The 20,824-nt window shown below is 37.9% G+C and overlaps 1 protein-coding gene across 2 annotated transcripts in view; it reads right to left on the bottom strand.

Annotated features, from left to right (window-relative positions):
• Positions 1-215: 215 nt before the first annotated feature.
• LOC139949548 (rho GTPase-activating protein 18-like) overlaps positions 216-20,824 on the bottom strand; it is a 97,432-nt gene continuing 76,823 nt past the window's right edge. For both annotated transcript variants that reach the window (XM_071947927.1, XM_071947928.1), the window contains 10 exons: positions 20,630-20,721; positions 19,107-19,184; positions 16,021-16,180; positions 13,646-13,728; positions 10,502-10,708; positions 9,283-9,357; positions 8,870-8,917; positions 7,807-8,000; positions 6,791-6,873; positions 216-6,107 (listed from right to left, as the gene is read on the bottom strand). In XM_071947927.1, the coding sequence (XP_071804028.1) occupies positions 6,016-6,107; positions 6,791-6,873; positions 7,807-8,000; positions 8,870-8,917; positions 9,283-9,357; positions 10,502-10,708; positions 13,646-13,728; positions 16,021-16,180; positions 19,107-19,184; positions 20,630-20,721 (1,112 nt within the window). In that variant the 3' untranslated portion in view covers positions 216-6,015. The remainder of the gene's footprint in view (positions 6,108-6,790; positions 6,874-7,806; positions 8,001-8,869; positions 8,918-9,282; positions 9,358-10,501; positions 10,709-13,645; positions 13,729-16,020; positions 16,181-19,106; positions 19,185-20,629; positions 20,722-20,824) is intronic.

Genomic DNA, 20,824 nt, shown 5'->3' with positions numbered 1-20,824 from the left:
GTGTGGGGGAGAGACAAGGAAGCTTGGAATGTAAAGCGTCAACAATTACACGAATGAGCATGTTTTTTTCCTTCACACTTTGGTGAATTCTAGTATAGTTCTTATATAGAGAGGCTAGACCTTCCAATAGCACTCAATTGGATCCCCTCATACGGTTAAACACAAATCTTTTGCAAAAAAAAAAATGAATAAATAAAACAGACATTGTGCAGTTTATCAGTTTATTATTGTAAATCTTTCACTGGCAAGTGATTTTGTTGATTTAAAATACATATTTTCATACAAACATGACATTTTGACAATTATTGTATATAAATTAAATACACTTACAAATAAATGTACCAATACTAAGTCAATAATGACTGCAAAACACTTGGGTAATAACACCAGTGCCATGTACAGCCAAAGTACATACTTCGTAAGCACTTTATAAGCAATAAAGTTGTTGATATTATAAAACTTTATTAGAAACAACACTCTTTGAAGTAATTTCGTTTCAGAAAGTCCAAGATGTAGTATCAACCGATAAAATTTGAAGCTTTTTAATTCAGGCATCTGAAAGCCAAACATTCTTTCTTGCAACTTTGTTGGCCATTTAGAGCCAATGTTGTCACAAGTTTGTTAGTTTAGGCATTATATTTGGATACACCAAGTGAGGTCTTCTTTTTCAATTACCAATCATACAATGACTGACAAGTTTTTTTTTAGGTTTTCATATTAGGTTATATTAAAGTAGGCAAACATAAAATGCTTACATAGTTCTAAAGAATTAAGACATCTTTCAAGCTTAAAATGAGTTGCCTTTTCATTACCACAAAAACAATTTGTATTAAAAACAAAATGGTATTTTTGATTATGGGATTAGTGGAAATGCCAAACAACAGTTTGTTTTTTGAAGATGTGTTTTCATTTGAGCTAAGTTGTTTTAAGCCAACCTTGACTGAAGTTGCTTTCGTCCATTGCACTCAATATGAAGCAAATACACAATGGTCAGGTGTGATACAAAAACTATGTAGGAAACTTGAGAATTACACCCTTTAAAGGCAGTGGGCACTATTGGTAGTTACTCAAAATAATGATTATCATAAAACCTTTCTTGATTACAAGTAATGGGAAGAGGTTGATAGTACAAAACATTGTGAGAAACAGCTCCCTCTGATGAAGTCGAGTAGTTTTCGAGAAAGAAGTAATTTTCCACGAATTTGATTTCGAGACCTCAGGTTTAGAATTTGAGGTCTCAAAATCAAGCATGTGAAAGCACACAACTCTGTGTGACAAGTGGGGTGTCGTGGCCGAGCGGATAAGAGCACCGAATTCAAGCTCTGATGCTTCTGTTCAGCAGAGTGTGGGTTCGAATCCCGGTCGTGACACTTGTGTCTCTGAGCAAGACACTTAACTATAATTGCTTCTCTCCACCCAGGGGTAAATGGGTACCTGTGAGGGCAGAGATGGTTCTTGTGGTTGATTTAGCCGAGTAGCGCATATTAATGTTGCACAGGCTGCATACTCCCTACCAGGGAGCTGAGATGGTTTAAGGAGTGATTTAAGGCCCAGTGACCAGGGGTAATAATGTGAAGCGCTTTGGGACGCCCTCCGGGTGTGAAAAGCGCTATATAAAAACGGGTTATTATTATATTATTATTATTACAAGGGTGTTTTTTCTTTCATTATTATCTCGATTGAGCTGAAATGTTCACAGGTTGGTTATTTTATGTAAAAATGTTGAGATACACCAAGTGAGAAGACTGGTCTTTGACAATTACCAATAGTGTCCACTGTCTTTAAAGGACACAAGTGTTGCACCAGGTGTCCCAGGGAAATCTGTCCATTGGAGGTTCTGCTGTCGGACCCCATATTGGAAATAAACATGGCCTGAAGTAGGATGATTCAAAAGAGGGGGCTATCAGAAGAAGTTTGTACACAGCTCGCTATTTGGGGAACAGATTCTCCGGGGGGGACAGAATCTCCTGCTACTCCAGCACTGCAACAATTTCATGCTTAATAATGTTTAGTTTCCAATTAGAGAAACTAAACACTATTGGTAATTGTCAAAAACTAGTCTTCACAGTTGGTGTAATCTCAACATTATTTCATAAAATAACAAACCTGTGAAAATTTAAGCTCAATCGGTCGTCAAAGTTGCAAGATATAAATGAAAGAAAAAACACCGTGGTCACACGAATTTGTGTTTGATTTCGAGACCTCAAATTCTTTAAGCGACATGTCTATCTGGTGTGATAAAGTACTATAAAAACTCATATTGTTTTTTGGGTAGTAGTAGGGCTGTTTTAAGGTTTATTAAGTGTCCAACTTGATTATCTTGCCAAGACAACCTATATTATGATCAAGTGTTGGTCAAAGTATTAAACAAAACTTAGTTAACAGACCTACTGGTGCCATTTAAAGTACCAAATTTCAAATTATCAATAATAAATAATATTTTTCCATCAATCACAAGTACACTTACCATGTCTTTGTCCTTCTACTTCAGTGTAAGCCTCTTTAACAGTGACACACATCTATAATTCATTTTACAAAATCTAATCTGTTTAAATAAATTATCATATCAACTAATTATTCACAATTACAATGTACAGTGTATTACATTTGTCAAATTGCTTTAAAAAAATATTATGTCACAAAATGTTGCAAATTTGCAAGATAAATTTCCTCAAGAAAAGTACAAAGGGAAAGACCACTCAATATTATTATCTGCTTCAATAACAGGGTCACATTTCGTCACTCACTAACAGTATTGCACCTAAAGCTTGCAGGGAAGGTATACCTTTGGTTTTTGGAACCGTTCAACAGACAGATCCATTGCAGATTGACCAATCACAACCCAATGCGCAACCAAAAGTCTGACAATATAAAGTCCGACATGCATGCGCGTATGCTTGGCGCACACAGCACAGTTGTGCAGAACGGCATTGAAGAGGGTCACGTGTTTTTGCTCACTCGTGTGCCGTGGGGAGCCTAATAGATCAGTCTATTATTTTAATCCTATATATAAATTACATTTCGTCACTCACTAACAGTATTGCACCTGGGCTACAATATGTGGGAGAGACTAAGACCAAACTTAGTCTTCGCTTTGCGAATCATGTCTCTTCCATAAAGACTAAGAAACCGTACCCAGTCTCTATCCACTTTAACAGCCCCAATCATAGTGTTAGTGATGTTGAACTTCTGGTGATTGAAGCTTGCAATGGTGATGACACACACCGCAAGAGTAGAGAATCACACTGGATTCACCAACTCAAGACAGTCAAACCCTTTGGACTTAACATAAACACTGGTGTTAAACAACTTCTCATTACCCTCCACTTCACTTCGGCCTAAGAACTTATATGTTGTATATATTCATAAAGTATAAATTAATCTTGTTTAAAGTTGTTTTTATAAATTCATCACTGTAACTATCTGATGTAAGTAACCCCCCCCCCCTCTTTTTCCACATGTCCCTCATACCTATTTTTAAAATCATCATACCTTTGATCTTGCTATTCTTATTAATTGACCATTGTTAGTTGCATCATGATGCAACTTGCTCTCTAATCTTACCCTTTCATGTTGTCCGGCATTGTTGTCGAACAATACATTTACCACTTTTATGGTCCAGTAACCCATACTTTCATTCTAAACATCCTTTGTCCTCGCCACTCTACTCCTATTGTTTCACAGCCACACATTGTCTCTGAAATATAAACTTTGATTGGCTGTTATTTTCCCGCTTCTTTTGGATCCTTTCCTCAATCCCTTTCCCCCTCTCTTTTTCTATAAATGGATATGTATTTGTTTGTACTTGTTTTATGCCTCTGAAGAAGGTCCGGTTTGGATCGAAAGCTAAGGCCATCTACCCTATTCATTATTCTATATATAAATTACAGATATAAACAATAAAACTATCCTGTGAAAGTTTCATTTTGAAAGATGGATGTACTTCTGATACATATCGCTCAAATTGTTTTCCATATCAACATTACTTTGAAGTGAAATAATTCTCAAAAACCCTTAATACTTTTGAACCATGCTGTACTTCTAACTATGGAAGTTTTAATTGCCCTTAGTTTTAACGGAACACGTTGCCTTGGATCGGTCGAGTTGGTCTTTTTAAAGCATTTGTAACCGTTTGTTATAGAATGCATATGATTAGAGAGTAGAATATAATGGTCCACACAAGTATCTTTCGAAATTGCGTGGTTTTCCTTTTACCTCATCGACAAACACGGTAGGCCATTTATGGGAGTCAAATTTTTGACTCCCATAAATGGCCGACCGTGTTAGTTTGCAAAGTAAAAAGAAAACCACGCAATTTCGAGGCAAATGTGTGTGGATCATTGTATTCTACTTTTAAAACATCTTTCTAACCATATGCATTTTGTAACGAACGGATGTAAACGCTTTTCAAAGACCAACTCGTCCAATCCAAGGCAGCGTGTTCCTTTAAGAGTGACTACAAAATGTATACCTTCCCTATAATACTTATGTGTATGTTGACTCTATTTTAAAAATCCTTAAAAATATACAGGTTTTCTGTGACACCCAAAAGTCGTCATAAAATTTGCATCATCAACAACAAAGTAATTTTCCCTAAAATTGTCAAAAGTTACGAAAGTGTCTAGGTTGTACAAACAGTTAAATAGAACTTTTACATGAAAATATACACAGTTTATTTATATTTTAATACATGGCAGGGAAATATTGCATATTTTCTAAATTTGTTCAAGTTCTTTCCCCCCATTTTTATAGATAATACTCCCTGTGCCTGTGCAACAATACACTGGTAATATCAATACACTAACAATATTTATACAATCACATTATTAAACTTTCTTGGAAATAAATTTGTTCCAACCGCTCTTATAAAGTACAGGGTTAAGATTTAGGCAGATCCAACCACATACTAAACCCTTACTACACGGACCCAACAAAATCTAACAGCATGTTTGATTCTGTTGGACCAAAGAGACAATACTAGTAAGCTGATCATGTTGTACATGGGATCAGGCATACTAACATAATCTGCAGCCAACAGTTTGGGTTTTTGAGTTTCCATAAATGGTGTTGGATTTTGTTAAATGTGTGGAAGGATTCAAGTAAATTACTTGTGACAAAACTCAAAATCATCCATTTACTTTATAAATTATCATTGGTGATGTTCTGGTGCATAGATATTCATCTCTCTTCACAGACTGAAGAGGGAGGAGCCCTTTTCTCCCCTAGAGTTCATAATCCACAAACATCCATGTGTGGCTTGAAGAAAACTCTCTCAGTTACACACTAGAGGGCGACATACTGCTTTCAGCCGTCACCTCATAATGTTCATTCCGTCAGCTCCACCATGTCCACAGAATATTTGTTGAAATCCTTCTCAAATCAACCACTCGATCTCTGTGTGCTCTTGTGCTCGAGCTGATTGGCTGCGTACTTGTATATTAATCTCTCCAACTACATATTTGTGACCTTCCAATTGAGGCATTCATCCAAGCTTCAAGGATGACAGGTGCACTAATTGATTGACTACCAGCCAACTGGGTATTAACAACTACTGTCACCAGATGTCACAACCGCACCCAAATCAAATGCCAAGTGTCAACAACAGCTTCGGAGAGTATCATAACAGAACCTGGCAAGGACATCTGTAGCTGCTCATAGTACAAAAGTGCAATCCCTTACATCCTAGAAATCCTCACTGCTTTCCGATGGTAATGGCCGGCCTGGTTCAAATATGGATGCCACATAGGCTAACATTTTTTAGAACAGAAGTAACACAGGTTCTACAATCATCTATGACCCGACTAGCGCCGACATTCGTGGGTGGCCTAAATGAAAGAACCAGCTTTCCCATGCCTTGAATTACACGGGAGGCCATGTCCGCCTTGCCCTAGTCCTAGCCTTGGTGTATCTTCAAAGTTTAAAACTGTAAGATATTCCAATGGAAGTGCATCTTAAAAAAACTACAATAGCCTCCGAGATGAAATTCCAGGCATGTTTACTAAGGAAGTGATTATCTCAGTTTGTCTTAGCATTGATGACCCAAGTTGCTGATGGATTGACTCTCAGTAAAGAAAGCATGTTGGTATCTGGGTCTAGACATCGCTCTCCTGAAAATTAAAAAATTATAAAAACTTTAGAATTTGAAAAAAAAACCATTAGACGTTGCAAACTGCTTACCAACCTAAATGACCGGTGGTATTTAAACTACAACGGTTGTACATAGTGGTCTAACGTTTTTGTTCTAGTGTTACAAGAACAGTGAAACAAGGTCTTTGCAAATGTTTTCTGCTTGGTGATTATATGGTTTTTGCACATAAACGGCATGGTAGTACGCTAGCTTGTGAAAAGGGAGAACTTTTATGTTCATGTGTGTACTAGTAAAAAAAAACCAGCTATACGGTACATATAGGGTGTCGTGGCTGAGTGGATAAGAGCACCGAACTCAAGCTCTGATGCTTCTGTTCAGCAGAGTGTGGGTTCGAATCCCAGCCGTGACACTTGTGTCCCTGAGCAAGACACTTAACTATAATTGCTTCTCTCCACCCAGGGGTAAATGGGTACCTGTGAGGGCAGAGATGGTTCTTGATTGGTTTAGCCATGTAGAGCATATAATTGTCACACAGGCTGTATACTCCCCAGGGAGCTGAGATGGTTTAAGGAATGATTTAAGGCCCAGTGACCAGGGGTAATAATGTCGGAAGCGCTTTGAGACACCCCTTGAAAAAGCGCCATATAAAAATCGTGTATTATTGTTATTATTACAAGTTAAAAAACAGCCAACATGACATACCTATGTTGCCTCCAACCTCATACAGGAAGTACCTCCTCCTATTTGGTGCAAGCTGGGCGACAAGACTCGACAGCTCACTGTTCCTGCAGGAATGAAGATAACATTTAACTTCTTGTTATGTTCAGTTTATATAAAGAAGTATCAAACTTCAAATGGAGGCCAAAACTATCAAAGGAAAAAGCCTCGTCTTTTTAAATGTGATGTACTTCCATCGTAAACCACGGCCAATTCAAACAACCTAGCTCCAAAGTAGCTGCATGCTGTGAGCTAGTTTTTCTTTGACGATTTATGCAAGAAAAGTGATAAATGGTGAAAAGTGATAAATGGTGTTTGAAGCTTTGCATGGTGTGGAGAATAAAAGCAACTATAAATAGATATATTAAAGGAACACGTTGCCTTGGATCGGTCGAGTTGGTCTTTGAAAAGCGTTTTGTGACCGTTTGTTATAAAATGCATATGGTTAGAAAGATGATGTAAAAGTAGAATACAATGATCCACACAAATATGCCTCGAAATTGGGTGGTTTTCTTTTTACCTCGTCCAATAACACGGTTGGCCGTTTATGGGAGTCAAAATTTTGACTCCCATAAATGGCCGACCATGATAGTTCGCGACGTAAAAAAAAATCGTGCAATTTTGAGTGATACTTGTGTGGATCATTATATTCTACTTTTAAAACATCTTTTAATAACAAACGGTTTCAAACGCTTTTTATAGACCAACTCGACCGATCCAAGGCAACGTGTTCCTTTAATAGTAAACTTGCGGGTACAACCATGTAATATTTGTCTTTTGAGGAAGTTTTGACTCTGAAAAGAGTCGAGTAAGGTCTTGAAATTCCGACAGTATACTCTGCTCATTTTCAAGAGAACAACATCTTCAGAGCCAACACTCCCTCAAAAGAGATTTACACATGGTCGTACTCACAAGTTTACTACTGTTTTTCTTCTTAAAAGTTGAACAGTTTGCCTTTTTTTTTTAACATGAAATTTCTTCAAAGACTCGGTATGCCCTACCTGTCAACATTCTTCCTCCTACTTCTTCTCCTAATGCTGGAACGTTTAAACGGCACCTCTGCGCTTGGCTGGACATGCTGCGTGAACTGCAAAACAATGTCTCCTGCGGTTGTCGAGTCACTTAACTGGACGGTGTTTGATACTTTCTCTGCTCCGGGCATCTGTACTCTGATAATGCCATCTTGGGCATCGCACTAGAAAAAAGAAGAAACAAAATCAACATTTTAAAAATAGTTGCTCTTCTAACTCTGTTGGAATAAGTTCAGGCTGACCATTTAGATGACATCAAGGCCCAATTTCATAAAGCTGTTAAGCAGAAAAAACTGCTTGACAAATTTGAGTCAGGCAAAAATTGAGTCGGGCACCAGCCACAACAATGCAATCTCAATGTTATATTGGCTGGTTACCTATTTCTGTTAAGTAATACTTTTTGGAGCTTAGCAAATGTTTGTGTTTACCGCCAACAGCCAGTTTTATAAGGCGGCTAAGCAGAGAATACTGACTAAGCAATTGTGAAGCTGAATTGTGAAGGAGATGCTACAAATGTAGTCCAGATACAGACATGCAAGGATACCTTTAGCAGCCAGCCACATTGACCCATGTGACCAATGAGCACAACAAGAGACAGGAAGTGTTTGATTTTTACGTATGAAAATTAGAAAGCCAGGAGAAAACCCTTGTGTAATAGGAGAGCACCGATGCACAACTCTATTTACATATATTGTACAGGCAGGTACATGTTTCATGTACATGTATGCCTTGATTTTGAAAGGGCAACAGCGCCAAAGCATGTTCTCCTTGGTAAAGGGCACCTTATGAGGAAATTGTAAACTTCTACAGGAGCATTTTCAGGGCACCACAAGGCAATGACCAGGGGGGCATGGAGGCAATCATCTTTGAGGTTTCAAGCCTGATTGTATGTCCTTAGCCGGGAATCGAACCAGGGCTACAGTGGTGAGAGGCAAGTGCTTTTATACACCCTACTTTTACACTAGCTACTCAAGCCACTTGACAGCCAAGGTTGCTAAGGAAATAAGAATAATAAATTTTCACTTTTGCTTACATCGGCTGCAGAGTTTTTCCGTTCTTTCTTTCTGAAAAGTGTCATGACCTGAGAAAAGAAAGCATAATACAAAATGAGATTATTTTTATTTTGGATCGGTTTTTGGCAGTTTGGGCTCGATTTCACAAAGCACCAAGATTCATTTTAGAGATGAGCTGTCAGTATTGCCACGCGTCACACTTGCATTTTTAACACTTTGTGTACGCTTTCTGCTTTGAAACAGCACCAACTGTCCAAAGTCATTCAGAGAAAAACATAATATAACAATAATAAAACAAAATAATAATAATAATTCACATTCAAATATAAAAAAAACTGTTGACCAATGTAGCATATTTGCAACATGAAAACAAAATTCAAATGATGTTGTTGTGCAAAACCATTAAAACTTGGGTAACTATAAAATAACTTACGGATTTAGAGTCTCGTGTCTTCTTGGACTCTAACTCACACATTCGTCTTACTTGTTCCACCATTCTGAACGGTACCTAAATACAGCCAAGAGATAGAAGCCAAAAGTTTAAAACAACACAAATCACAATTTCAGCAAGAATAGAATTGGAAATCATTTCAACCCTACCGATATAAGCCTTTTTTGAGGTATGGCGGACACAATACAATGACACTGTTAGGTTCGGGTTAATTTGTATGCATACACCCAAACCAAACAGTGCACTCCTATCACATCCGCCATACCTCAACAAGGCTATTGGGGGATCAAGCTCTGCATACAAATGTCATTGGGTATAGACACATGTTACATTTTGACTAGTAATTGCGAATAAAGGAAAAAATGTCCAAAACATTGTACATTTTTTTAAGTAAGATTTGAAACTTTGCATGGTGGAAATAAGATATAGAAGAGTTTGCGGTAACACCATGTAATAACTATCTCTAAATGAGTTGGGGTGGTTCAGAGTTGAAACCAACAGTTCTTTTCAGAACCACCCCAACTCAATTAGAGATAGTTATTACATGGTGTTACCGCAAACTCTTCTATACATTTTTTTTAGTATTCTATGGCTGATTAAGAAGAGGAGGTTTGCAAAAAAAGTTTATGCCTTTGTGTTATTTCATCAGCATTCGAACCAAGCACGTGACTTTTGTTCAATTTTTCCCATAGTTTTCCCATGGTTGATTGTAGTTACAAAAAGAACAAATAGGCTGAACATTTCAAGCCCCAAAACTCACCACGCATACATGTAGGCATGTTGTGGTATTTCACCAGCATTTTCACACAAGCACATAGTCTTTTTTTCACTTTTCCCCGCAGTTTTCCATGGAATTAAAGTAAAAAAAAGAAAGAAGAAAATCGCTGAAAAATTTCATGCCCCAAACACTTACCACCCATAGTATGTTGTGGTACTTCCCCAGCATTTTTTGCACCCAGCACATAAACTTTGTTCACTTTTCCCCGCAGTTTTCCATGGTATTGTAGTTACAAAAAGAAAAAAATTCGCTGACAAATTTCATGCCCCAAACACTTACCACCCATAGTATGTTGTGGTATTTCCCCAGCATTTTTTGCACCCAGCACATAAACTTTGTTCACTTTTCCCCGCAGTTTTCCATGGTATTGTAGTTACAAAAAGAAAAAAATTCGCTGACAAATTTCATGCCCCAAACACTTACCACCCATAGGATGTTGTGATATTTCACCAGCATTCTCATCACATTACACGTTCCTGCAGCAAATTGTAGCTCAGAGTAGTCAGGGCACTTTTTTCTCGACGACTGGGCAGTGAAGAGGTTGGGGGCCATTATCATCGCAATGTTGTTCAGCGACATCTTATTTTTGGGTTCGTGTTCTACGACCTTCCCCAGGAATTTCAAGAGTAGCTGAAAAGTGGTAGATAAAGAGAATTTATTTATACATGTAGTTTACAGTGGTTTAAAGACACTGGACACTATTGGTCTTTGTCAAAGACTAGCCTTCACAGTTGGTGTATCTCAACATACGTGCACGCATACAATAACAAACCTGTGAAAATTTGAGCTCAATCGGTCGTCGAAGTTGCGATATAATAATGAAAGAAAAAAACATCCTTGTCACATGAAGTGGTGTGCTTTCAGATGCTTGATTTCGAGACCTCCAATTCTACGGTAAATCCGAGGTCTTGAAATCAAGTTCGTGGAAAATTACTTCTTTCTCTTAAACTACATTACTTCAGAGGGAGCCGTTTCTCACAATGTTTTATACTACCAACCTCTTCCCATTACTCATTACCAAGACAGGTTTTATGCTAATAATTATTTTGAGTAATTACCAATAGTGTCCACTGCCTGGCAAAGTTTACTTTTGGTTTTTGGTACTGTTCCTTTGTTTTACTCCTATTTAGAAGTACAGTATAAAATAAAACTTATCTGTGAAAATTTTATTTTAAAAGGTGGTCGCGTTTGAGAGATATCATTTGGAGTCAGTGTATAATTGTTTTCCATGCAGAAAGAAGAATCCGTACAGGACTAGACAATCTAAGAAACGTTACTGACAGTGGCAGTGTCATGGCCGAGCGGTTAAGAGCACTGAATTCAGGGTTTGGATCCCGGTCGTGACACTTGCTACATAAAATTGGGGAGGTAGTGCTTTCTGCTCTACCGGCTAGGCTTTGAATTGAAGATACCCAAGCCTACATTCGTATGGACTGTGGAAGGGGTCAGCACTAGGAGTAGGTGGCAATGGCCCCTGGAAAAAATAATTGTAGCCCACACCTTGAAGTGGCCTTCAGGCCTTGTGTAACAGACGACTCGGCTCTGTGCAATATACACTCCATGACCATTCCCTCATTTTTCTGTGCACTTACGAAAAATTGTTTTCTTCAACATGATAAAAAACACTGTGTGAAACGCATAAAACCAAACCAATCATCGTTTCAATTACCTACATTGTGTGAACCACTTGTTCTCAAGTCCACTTTCTAAGTACATGTAGCACTAAAACACGAATGGCATAGAGAGCACTACAATGTAGAGCAGCTACTAAAAGTGCTTCAATGAGAGTGGTAAACTGGAGGAGCCATCAGCTGTGCTTAAGTGCATTGGACTTCGAGCCAATACTTGAGCATAATAGAACTCCATAATGAAGAGGAACTGAACCAGATGTACAGCTATCCATCCACACCCCAGCTCTAACACCTGGACGCAATTTCATAGAGCTGCTTAAGCACAAAAAGAAGCTTAGCATAATAAAATTATGCTTACCGAAATAAGGTTACCAGCCAAAATACATGTCACATGTACAATTTGTGACTGGTATCCCGCTCATTTCTGCTTTGCAGACGATTTTCAAGCACGGTTTTCTACTTAAGCAGCTCTATGAAAAAGAGCCCAGATATTATTAACAAACTTTCAGCTCACAAAGCTCCATCTGGATTATTTTTTAACAATATGCGTCTAATGCCACAATCAGTAATATACATGTAGGTCAGTGTAAGACCCAAGCCAATTTGCCGAGACTCCTTAATTGAGACTAATTGACTAATTACCGCCTACTTGTTTCTATTCCTAATGATCGTGCCCATCAGAACATGAATAAAGATGAGAAATGCTCAAGAATCAGTCATCAGGTTCATGTTTTAAATGAAGAAAGACGAAAGGAACGCCCAAAATTTGCAAGATGCGGCATAATGAATGTATCCTCACTTGTGAGAGACTGATAAGAATGAAAGCAGTGTGAAACCGACCGATGTGTAATCAACATTGACAGAGTTGTGGTTGATTTAGCTGCTTTTCTTATCCCCTCCCCTCTCTCCATCCTCCCTCATGTTTGGAAAAGTTAAGAGCTAACGTTGAAATGTCTTGGCCCCATCTGGCCGATCTATTAAACAGGCATGCAACTGCCTGTTGAAATTTTTTCGAAGGCACAACGCAAGCGCGGAGCGAGGCAGCCGAAACGCCACGCGACATGAGACCCACATGGCACCCTAAAAATGTTGAGGTTTATTACGCTCTCAAGGAGCATTGTTAGCATGTACCAGGCTTATTTTACATTATTGCAGTTGTACATTGTTGTTGCCAGGCATATACATGTACTAGGCAACCTCGGTAGTCTAGTTGGTAAGACACTGCTCTAGAATTGCAAGGGTCGTGGGTTCGAATCCCACCCGAGTAACATGCCTGTGATATTTTTCACAGGACTCGGGAAAGTACTGAGTATACAGTGCTAACACACATCGGTGCATGGGTAAAAACCAAAATTAATATTCTTTATCCCCGATGCAAATTTAACATCTATTATAAAAAAAATCAACAACAAAAATTGTTGGAAATGCGAAAGAGTTGCATGCCTGAAAAAAGGCTCAAATTTGTCGACAATGCATTGGGAGGGAGGAGGGGAGCTTTTTAAAATTGATTCTCACAAAACATGCAAAAATTTTTCAGTTTTGGGTACTGCCTGGTAATCATTTTCCAAACCTTGCAAAGTTTCAAAAATCCAACCTTTGTAGCACTTTTTATTGATGCAGGGGCTAGAAGGTTTCAGCTGAACTCTTTAATTATTTAAACGAGAAATTACCTCTTTCTCAAAAACTATTTTACTTCAGAGGGAGTCGTTTTTCACAATATTTGGTACTATCAACAGCTTTCAATTGCTCGTTATCAAGTAAGTTTTTATGCTAACAAATGTTTTGAGTGATTACTAATGGTGTCCAGTGCCTTTGAAGAAATGAATTTTTCTAAGAGCTAAAAAATAAAATCAAAAAAGAGACTAAGGTAGGAAGAAATATCACGGCTGTAAATGTGACCCCGACCTCAATCTAGTGACCTTTTGTCTGCACTGACCTTTAGGGTTGCCCTGTGGATGTCTGGAAGAACGAGGATCAGCAGGTTTAGACACTGAAGCTGCTTCTTACGATCTTGGATTTCTGTCGAGAAGAAAAGACAAACAAAATTACTATGAAGGAATCGGAAAAACTGAAATTCATCAATCTGTCTTTTGATAATTAAAAATTGCTACATGTACCAGCATTTAGGGATGCCTTAACATCCAAAATAGGCCTGGAATTTCATCTTTGCGAGAGAGGGGCCCATTGTAATTTTGCAAAGACCATTACACTTGAAAATCTTAAAGTCTACAGGGGTCGATTTCACAAAGAGTTAGGACTCGTCTTATCTCGAGTTAGGCTGAGGAACTCTTCCTAACTTAGGATTAATCTTAAGGTCTGCATGCTACAGTGCAGGGTTGGGACTCGTCCTAAGTCCTAAGATTAGTCTTTAAGTTAGGCATGTTAGGAAGAGTTTTGTGAAATCGACGGCAGGAAATTTTTGGAAGGGACACCAAGGCTAAACCAGCACACAGATGGCAATGGCTCTGCTAGGGTCAAAACATAAGCATCTAAACAATCCAGTACAAGAAAGCGATTAACTCGACTTAGGGATAACATTTTGCAAAAACCGTTGCTGTCATGACCATGCAAAGAGTCTTCATGTAACACATCCAACAGGACTGACAGATTTATGATTCATCAACGTCCCATGGTCTTTTCTCTTCATCATTTTACTTCAAAACTAAAAAAATCCCCCAAAAAGAAGGTCAATGAAAATCAATCTTAACTTATGCTGACAGATAAGTAACCAAATCCCTTCCCAAAGAAAAGAAGAAAAAAACCACAAGACTGGACATTTCCTTTGCTCCTCGGAGAACTAAATAAGAAAGGAGAGAGTCTGAGAGTTTCCGTAGCGAGGAAATTTCAAGCCTTCCCGAATGATCCTAACCCGGGGTTCACATCACAAAAAGGTTTCCTGCCAATAACGAGGTCCGTAGAGTCACTGCTGGTTCAATTGTTGATAACAGGCCAAGTTGACAGGGTGCTTTAATTGCTTCAAGATGGCCGGCACGATGGATGGATGAGGGAATGGATGAAGAGTTATGGGAAGGTAGTCAGATTTATGACTTGGCTGTTGTGTTTCAAGCCAATTTTTGTCTCCCCTCTTTGTTTTATTTTTGATTTTAAGACGTAATATAAACCAGAGATTGGACAGTCTGAAAATATTTTGGTAGGGCTGGGACTTAGGAGAGTTCGGAAGCTGTTGTGGCCTAGGTCCCAAGGGTACTTTGAGGTACACCAGAGTTTTGTTGAAATTGAAAAGGTGTGAGGTTTAGACCCACGAAAACAAGAGATGTGTGGTCAGTGTGAGAACAAGAAAACATATGTGGTCAGTGTGAAAACAAGAGAAGTTTGGCCATCAGGGTGAAAACAAGACTTGTGTGGTTACTGGTCAAGATGAAAACAAGATAAGTTTGGCCATCACGGTGAAAACAAGAGGTGTACGGTCAGTGTGAAAACAAAGTTTGGCCATCAGGGTGAAACAAGACTTGTGTGGTTACTGGTCAAGGTGAAACAAGATAAGTTTGGCCATCAGGTTGAAAACAAGAGGTGTGTGGTCAGTGTGAAAACAAGAGAAGTTTGGCCATCAGGGTGAAACAAGACTTGTGTGGTCAATGTGAAAACAAGATAATTTTGGCCATCAGGGTGAAAACAAGAGATGTGTGGTCAATGTGAAAACAAGATAAGTTTGGCCATCAGGGTGAAACAAGACTTGTGCGGTTACTGGTCAATGTGAAAACAAGATAAGTTTGGCCATCAGGGTGAAAACAAGAGGTGTGTGGTCAATGTGAAAACAAGAGAAGTTTGGACGTGAGGTTGAAACAAGACTTGTGTGGTCAATGTGAAAACAAGATAAGTTTGGCCATCAGGGTGAAAACAAGGGATGTGTGGTCAGTGTGAAAACAAGATAATGATTCTACCTCAAAGTAGGGCCATCTTGCCCTTGGGGACCTAGACCACAGCAGCTTCCCAACTCCCCAAAGTCCTAAACTTACCAAAATATTTTCAGACTGTCCAACCTCTGGTTTATATTACGTCCATAAAAATAAAACAAAGAGGGGAGACAAAAATGGCAAGAAAAGAGACAAAAAGAGTCATAAATCTGACTACCTACCCATAATTCTTCTTGTGTGTTTTTGATGCTTTATAAAAAGGCTTCAGGCCTAAAAGTAGAAGTCTTTTAATATTTGAGTGAGAAAATTCAGAAGGAGCCGTTTCTCACAATGTTTCATACTATCAACATCTCTTCAAGTAAGTTTTTATGCTTACAATTATTAGTTTGAGTAATTACCAAAAGTGTCCAGTGCCTTTCAACATGCGGCTACTTACTTTCAACCATAGCGAACGCATTGATATAATCCAGAGTCAGTATTGGGGTTGGGAGATCACGTAGAAACTGCTTCAAGAGACCAACGACGTCATTGATTCGTAAATCCTCAAATTTGAACTTTCCGTCATAAAATGCGCTTTCGATTTCTTCCCTGAGTTGCTGTGTAAAAAAAAGGTAAACAAAAACAAAAACCAAAATGTTAAAGCTTTTGAAACAAAAACCAAAATGTTAAAGCTTTTGGACACAAGTTTATTTTTATTTCAAAACCCGAAATATTGCTGAATGCAAGTACACTGTAAATAAAAATAATGACAATAAAAATATTTCACCTTGTACATGTAAACTGTTATATAGCGGTTGGTAAATACATGGGTCTTACTCAAACATAGTCCAGCATACGAGTGCTCAAAAACATGAAGTATGAAGCGTTATGTTGTTATTGACTATTGTATGCCAGTAAAATGTTTTAAATCTGTGAAAAAATAAAACTGTTTAAAAAGATTTCTCTCTGGAAATTTAGAATAGCGTAAATCTGTAAAAATTATCGAATAAGACTCCAATCATTTCATTTGAAACACCCCACCCCAAATAAAAATTAATAGATAAATAAATACATAAAAGATAATTAATAATTAAAAAGTGTAAAAAAAAAAAAAAATCCAATGTGAAAAAAAAAAAAATGCTCTGAAAAAAATTTTTTGTTTTAATTTTTTTTAACATGAACTATCTAAAGTATGCCTTACACTGTCCACACGATACCATGTGTCACAGCAAAACACAGGTTGTGCTTATTTCAAGTCATACCAAGTCAACAAGTAAACAAAAAACCAAGGACAATATTTTGAAGCAGTTTTAGGGTAAATTAGCAATTAATAAAATCAGCTATGACAGACAATTGTCACTTCTCATAAAGAAAGAGAGAAATCAACCGGAATAAACAGCCCAAGAAAAAAGTGCAACGGAGTCAAGCTAATTTTGTAACGTGTTTCGCAAAGTCCTAAATTCGAAACATCCTGTCGGAGCAGAACGACCACAAGAAGAGCCAACGCATGTCACAAATCATTAATGATCTTCAAAACCGCAATCACTGTGTTCTGCAACAAATAACTCCATAACAGGAACTTTCTTCATTAATTTTTAACACCCACACTAACGGTACAGCCATCAAAGAAGTTCTGCAAAAATCCAAGGCCAACTCTATACGTTGTTTAAAGGTTTTGCCAATATATTATTTTTATTATTATTATATGTCTCTGGTGATGAAACCAAGGATGCGCAACAAATAAGGGAATCAATGTGTGGTGAAGAGGTTTTCAACTAGTGGTTTAAACCCACACAGGCCTGGTTCTTGATTATTTTACCGAGACGAAGACACACGCATCGCACAGCATGTGTTTGTGCGGCCATTATGTAGGTTGACAAAACAGCATCGCGTAGCGTTCAATAAACACAAACTTCAACGTGTACTTCATATTCAACGCGCGTACAGAATGGCGCGCGTGTCTCCTTGTGGTCCCGTCGCGTATGTGCAAGCAACATCACCAGTGCGCCCTCTAGTTCTTTTATATACATGTAACTCTCTGGCATAATCAGTTTACTTAGTACAGTCCTCGTCCCAGATTCAAACAAAACCCGGGTTGGATTTAGATGAGCTTGGGTGGACAGGGTTGTTGAAGTTAAGCGGTTATTCTTTAATTGCTTACCGTTGCTAAGAGTAGAGTTTAAACTTAAAAAATAAAATATCTTTTATCTGGGATTCATCACCATTTGACGTGTGTTTTGCAATAAAAATGATTTGTAAGTAATTCCAAGCATCCGCTTCTCTATTTCCTTATCAAAGGCCGCTGTACTTTCTAAATCTGAGGCAAGTAGGAAAAATAAGCTGAGCAGACTTCCACCATACATTTTTTTCTGAGAAAGTTATAAAATAATTCCCTTAAGACGAGTCTGAGAATTCATCACATCCTGGCTTAGTATCCTAAAGATTAATTAAGATTACTTAAAGGCACTGTACACGTTTTTTTATTGTCAAAGACCAGTGTTCTCACTTGGTGTATCCCATCATACGCATAAAATAACAAGCCTATGAAAATTTGGACTCAATCGGTCATCGAAGTTGCGAGAAAATGATGAAAGAAAAAACATACATTATATAGCAAGAGACTTCTAGCTTGACATCTTTTATTATTTTAATAGTGAGAAATTACATCTTTTTTCTCAAAAACTATGTTTCTTCAGACATGTCAGAGGGAGTGGTTTCCCACAATGTTTCATACTATCAACAGCTGCCCATTATCAAGTGAGTTTTTAAGTTAATAAGTGTTTTGAGTAATTACGAAATGTGTACCCTGCCCTTTAAACTGCGCAGTTAAAGGGACTCGTTGCTACAACAACAATAAACAGTCTTAGCCTTGAAAGGGAATCGAATTTTGATGTCACAGGTTTATTTTTGCAGATAACTTTTTGCAGGAGTTAATTGAGCGGATTTTAAACTGTTGCGAACTATTCGTCGAGAATGTTGACGTTAAAATTTGTATCGCATTTATATTAGCAGGGAGTATGAATCGGAAATTGAAATTGTTTGGTTGTCACAAATTCCCAACGACTTATTCGCAACAGTTGAAATGTGCTCATGTCTCATTCTGAATTGTTTGCCCTTGTTAAAATCTGAAAATAAATTGTTATTTAAAGGCAGTGGACACTATTGGTTATTTCTGAAAATAATTATTATCATAAAACCTTTCTTGATTACAAGTAATGGGGAGAGGTTGATCGTATAAAACATTGTGAGAAACGGCTCCCTCTGAAGTGCCATAGTTTTCGAGAAAGATGTAATTTTCCACGAATTTGATTTCGAACGAACTTGAGGTCTCGAAATCAACCATCTAAACGCACACAACTTCGTGTGAGAAGGGTTTGTTTTTCTTTCATTATTATCTTGCAACTTCGATGACCGATTGAGCTCAAATTTTCACATGTTTGTTATTTTATGCTTATGTTGAGATACACCAACTGTGAAGGCTAGCCTTTGACAATAACCAATAGTGTCCACTGCCTTTAAAAATAACCATAATTAAGATCCTACCTTTATTCTTGCTGTTGAACCAGGCACTCTTAATACACCTTCTTCATCAAGACCATTGTCTTCTAAGTACCCGATAATCTGGAGAAAAGAAATAAATACATCTCAAAATGATTCAATACTCATTTTTTAATTTCTTTTAATTCATGAATATGACACTTGGGTTAGGTTCCAGGTCTTTTTCTTCAGCTGGACCACACATCTGGAACTCTGTACCACTTTATCTACACGGACAATCCCAGCCATATCTCGCTGGGCCCCCCTGCCCCCTTTCAATGTTGGTTCCAATTGCCGACTGTGTTCTGAGTTACGCGTACTCCATGTTACTAGGCTTTCTACACTTACAAAACTACCGCATAAATTTGGCGCTTGCAAATCAGCAGAGAATGGTGATCATAATCGCAGAATTCATAGGTAAGCAGAAGCCATGAAATTTTGTCCTTTTTGTCCTAGGACTAGTCCTAACTCTTTGTGAAATCGACCCCAGTGCCTTTAAATGAAAAGTCTACATGCAAGAGTTGTACATTCCCGTTAAGTTAACAGATAGCACTCTGACATCTCATATGGAAATAACAAATTAATGCTGCAATAGTTTCACATGAGATGTGTCAAGTCAGAATGAGAATAAGTGAAATGTTTTTTTCGACCATCGCATGCCAAAGGCAAGAACAGCGTGCTTCTTTATTCACGGAAGGTCCGTTTGACCTGAGTAATATTTCATAAATCTGTCATAAACCATCAAGGCAATAGATCTGGAAGCAAAATATATTGCAGCTGACTGTCTTAAAAAGGAAAAGCACAGCTATGCATTGGGAAGTAATTTATTTAAAATTCTAATCCTCTTAAAGGAACACGTTGCCTTGGATCGGACGAGTTGGTCGTTGAAAAGCATTTGAACTCGTTTGTTATGAAATGCATTGGTATGATAGATATTTCAAAAGTAGAATATAATGATCCACACAAATTTGCCTCGAAATTGCATGGTTTTCCTTTTACGTTGCAAAATAACACGGTCGGCCATATGGAAGTCAACAATTTGACTCCCATAACCAATCCCATATACATTTTATATCAAACGATTACAAGTGCTTTTTATAGACCAACTCGTCCGATCCAAGGCAACGTGTTCCTTTAAACTTCAGGAAGACCCAGTTTTTCCCAGTTGGAGGAAATAGAGAGAAGGCAAAAATGAAACACTGCCATAAATCATCAGCATTCAAATCTGAAATCAACATCTTACAAGATCATGATTGAAACCGATAGCTAAGATTTTGAAGGTTTACCATTTCTGCCCTCTCAGAGGATAAAATCTGCTTGATGAGATCAAACTTTCTTAAGAATTGCTTTTTGGCACAACATCTAAGGCTTTCATTATTTGAGTGAAAAATTACCTCTTTCTTAAAAACTACAGACTACGTTACTTCAGAGAGGGCAGTTTCTCACAATGTTTTATGCTATCGATAGCTCTCCATTGCTTGTTACCAAGTAAGTTTTTATGCTAACAATTAAGAAATCAAGATCCATACCTTCTGTAATACAAGAGGTGTGTCTGTATCTGGCCTCCAGATTCTATCATTCTCAACCAGGGTTGTCAGCGGAACGCCAAAAATACCTGAATCTACAAAGAAAAGAAGGATGAATGATTTAGTATTAGTTGGGCAATTGAGATTGGTTGATTGTTGTTTTTACACACGGTTCTCAATTGGGAACTCTTAATAATA

This window comes from Asterias amurensis, chromosome 17, assembly GCF_032118995.1.
Source record: "Asterias amurensis chromosome 17, ASM3211899v1".
Classification (NCBI taxonomy): domain Eukaryota; kingdom Metazoa; phylum Echinodermata; class Asteroidea; order Forcipulatida; family Asteriidae; genus Asterias; species Asterias amurensis.
The sequence above is the reverse complement of the archived record's forward strand: the minus strand, read 5'-3'. Positions and strand labels throughout refer to the sequence as shown.